The sequence below is a fragment of the Eurypyga helias genome, unplaced genomic scaffold (genome assembly GCF_000690775.1).
Source record: "Eurypyga helias isolate BGI_N326 unplaced genomic scaffold, ASM69077v1 scaffold17949, whole genome shotgun sequence".
NCBI lineage: Eukaryota > Metazoa > Chordata > Aves > Eurypygiformes > Eurypygidae > Eurypyga > Eurypyga helias.
The window spans coordinates 14,850-18,317 of record NW_010271610.1 but is presented as its reverse complement, the minus strand read 5'-3'; the positions used below and the strand labels follow the sequence as shown (position 1 = coordinate 18,317).

Sequence of the window (3,468 nt, the reverse complement as noted above, 5' to 3'; positions counted from 1 at the left end):
ATATGCAGACAAAGCCCGCCTGATGTGCACACTGGCTTTACCAGCAGTGTTAACACAGAACCATGCCTGCATCTCTCCCGCAGGGTGTATCAGTTCTGTTCTGGCACCATCACTCTCATGTTCCTGTCTTGGAGACGAATACTCAGCCTGTGGCAACTGAGACTGTCCTCTAGGTGCTGATTTTGGTGATATTTCAGAACTTGCAGCTCTTTCAATATGGTTCAGTTTTGAGATCTGATCCTAAAGCTGAGACCTGTCTTTATTCTGCTGCAGATCCATGATAGAGGAGGAACTCGGCACTTACACGACTGTTGTGGGGAAAATAGTGCACAGAGCAGACAGGGCCAGAAGATTTTTGCTGTTATATCCAGGATGTTTGCAGGTGGCAAGTGATAAGCCAGCTTAGGGAATCTCACAGGGAATGGCAGCTTCCTCGTAGGCAAGAAACGGTCTGGGGAGAGGAGGAGTAAGCAGAAGGCAGAGGAGGCAGTGCGGGCAAGCACTGTTCTCTTGAGTTCTTCAAGAGTTAGAAGGTTTTATTTTTCCCTTTGTCCTTTTCCCTTCTGCCTCTGTCTCTTACAGGAGGTCCGAGGAAGGGGTGCACTGCTTCAGTGATGTTCTAGACTCTCCCCCTCAAGGCTTTCCATGTGCTCTCGCTCCTGCTGTCCCCGATAAGGTAAAGGCAGTCCATGTTCCTCGGGGTTGGAATGTGTCTTCAACCACTGAGCAGAAATGACTGAAAGCATGCTCCTGTGCATGCGTGGGTTACAGGCATAGTTGCCCACTTCTGTGAGAATCCTGATCTTTTTCGTTTAGTCCTTTCTCATGCTGTACTGTGTCAAGTCTGACCCACAAAAAGATTCCTGATAGCTGTCTGATCAGGTTCCAGGTCAAACTTTTGCAATACAAGCTGAAGACAATTTGGCCAAAGGGAAGTGATTCTCCCTCACTCCTCCACTCTCATGAGACCTCACCTGGAGTGCTCTGTCGAGCTCTGGGGCCCTCAACATAAGAATGATGTGGACCTGTTGGAGCGAGTCCGGAGGAGGCCACGGAGATGCTCAGAGGGCTGGAGCCCCTCTGCCATGGGGACAGGCTGGGAGAGTTGGGCTTGTTCAGCCTGGAGAAGAGAAGGCTCCAGGGAGACCTTATAGCACCTTCCAGTACCTGAAGGGGCTACAAGGAAGCTGGGGGGGACTTTTTACAAGAGCCTGTAGTGACAGGACAAGGGGTAACGGGTTTAAATTGGAAGTGGGGAGGTTTAGATTAGATATCAGGAAGAAGTTCTTTCCGGAGAGGGTGGGGAGGCACTGGGGCAGGTTGCCCAGAGAAGCTGTGGACGCCCCATCCCTGGAAGTGTCCAAGGCCAGGCTGGATGAGGCTTGGAGCAACCTGGTCTAGTGGAGGGTGTCCTCTAGTGGAGGATCTTTAAGGTCCCTTCTGACCCAAACCATTCTGTGGTTCTATGATTCTAAGAAAGAATTATTCCCTCTTGTCTTCAGCGAGCAAGTTGCTTCTGTGCCAAAACATGGCAGGAGCTGTTAGCTCCTTCAGTATCTGGTTACCTCAGAAGATAACATTAGCTTCTAAAAATGTTAAACTCTTCCCTGTTGTCTTTTCCTTTTAACAGGCTGTGGACTTGTTTGAGATGATTGAAAAAATGCAGGTAAGGAGCAAGTATTTTGTCAAACTTTGGGATCTCTTGATTTTTCATAGCCAAAGAAATAGTCAGCTGCTATTTGTCTTGTCACGTCACTCCCAATACCCTTTAATTTGAGCTTGCAGTATATGTAGCTCTTCTAGGCCCAAAGCTCCTATACCCACTCATATGGACTTTCAAAAGCATTTTCCTGTATTCATTTTTTCCAACCAGCATGATGAAAGGAAGAGACACAAATTATTACAGTGCTGTCTGTTCTTTGCAGAAGGGTGATTCTGAGAGAAAATCCAAGTTACGTTAAGGTGTGTCTGTTACCTTCATCTAGAAACTGTGTTTCTGCTGAGCAGCAGCTGCTGCTGAGAGGTGATTAATGGGATGTTAACGTAAGTGCATTTAGCAAGGTCAGACAGTTTACTGGATAAATGTACTCCCTACCTTTAACTTGCACAGGAAAGGACTCTGGTTTAATTCTCTTATGGAAGTACATGCATTTAGTTGTATATATTATTATCAAATTAAAACAGAGTAAAAGGGGAAAAACCAACCCAGCCCTACCAAATATAGACATAGTAATATAATATGTTTTATATGTTATATACCTAACAACAAAATCTTTAAAATGAAATTTTTCGGATGATCTGATCTGAGTGCATCCTTAGAGACTGCCAGTATGTTTTCTGAGTGGTACACATTTTTTTAAAATGCTGTAGTTATCTTTGACCTAACATAACACGGAACATGGCATATAACTCCTGCCTTGTATTATGTTCAGGAAGCTTATAGGAAACAACTAACTTCTTTGCTGGAATTTGGGTGATCAAATTATGGATATGAGGAAAATGCAAGACTTGGGTGGGACTGTAAAGGCATGGAGGTGGAGGGTAGCAGCAAAATGCTGAGTATAGAGTTATGAGGCTGAAGTACTGTTTGGCAAACTAGAAACAAGAAGTGGGGGAAGGATAAGCTGAAGGTGTATTCTCTCTATATTCATGTGTAGACAGACACAGACCTTGAAGCCACTGTACGGACACCCAAACCGTGTTTGGGATATATTCTCAGTGCTTTGGAGTAACAAGCTCTGCCAGTGTGCCTGGCTCATTTAACCCTGTGCTAGAAAGTAACCTTGAGCATGGAGAGCTTCTTGTTCAGTGTTGCTTCAGGTTCTTGGTGTTTCTCAGCTCCCAGTTTAGCGTATGAAAACTGCCTCTCACTGGATTCAGACCTCTTCAGTTAGAGATTTAACAGCTGGAGCTGATGAGAATTTCCAACATATGCAGACTACCTAATTTTGCATCTGTATTGGTTTCTTAGGTGCACATTAAGACTGTATAGTGGTTTAGGTGTTTGCTTTTTTTAATTTAGCTTATTTTGTCACCTGACTTGCATTAAGAGAATTAATAGCTGCTGCTTCAGTATGACAGTAATGTTTTGAAAGGGAAGAGGAATGTTTTCTTTATATTTTTACTAATCCTTTATTTATTCTTTTTTGTTTGTTTTTGCTTTCCCCTTCATTTCATTTGACTCTGGCTTTCCTATGGATTTGTTGAATCATTCTTGAAAGTTAAATCTGGGATTTTTATTAGCAATCAAGTGAGTAAAAGGCAAAGCAGGAGGCTTGGACATTTCTCTTGCAAAATAACAATAAAGCTACAGGATAGAATTAGTTTTTGAGTACTTTAACAATTGGATTGGAGTATAATTGTTTGAAAATTGTCATAGCTATTTCACATTACATGTGATGAATTAACAGGTAAAGTGGTACTCTCTTTTTAAACTGAAATTTATCCCCGAGATATGGAGTGACGGTT

The 3,468-nt window shown here is 43.2% G+C and overlaps 1 protein-coding gene across 1 annotated transcript in view; it reads left to right on the top strand.

The window, feature by feature from the left end:
* Window positions 1-586: 586 nt before the first annotated feature.
* The window catches only part of RAP1GAP (RAP1 GTPase activating protein), a gene marked incomplete at its 3' end in the record, with an annotated part of 17,510 nt that continues 14,628 nt past the window's right edge, over window positions 587-3,468 (top strand). Inside the window, exons 1-2 of the mRNA XM_010158878.1 lie at window positions 587-676; window positions 1,631-1,666. Of these exons, the coding sequence (XP_010157180.1) occupies window positions 1,649-1,666 (18 nt within the window). The remainder of the gene's footprint in view (window positions 677-1,630; window positions 1,667-3,468) is intronic.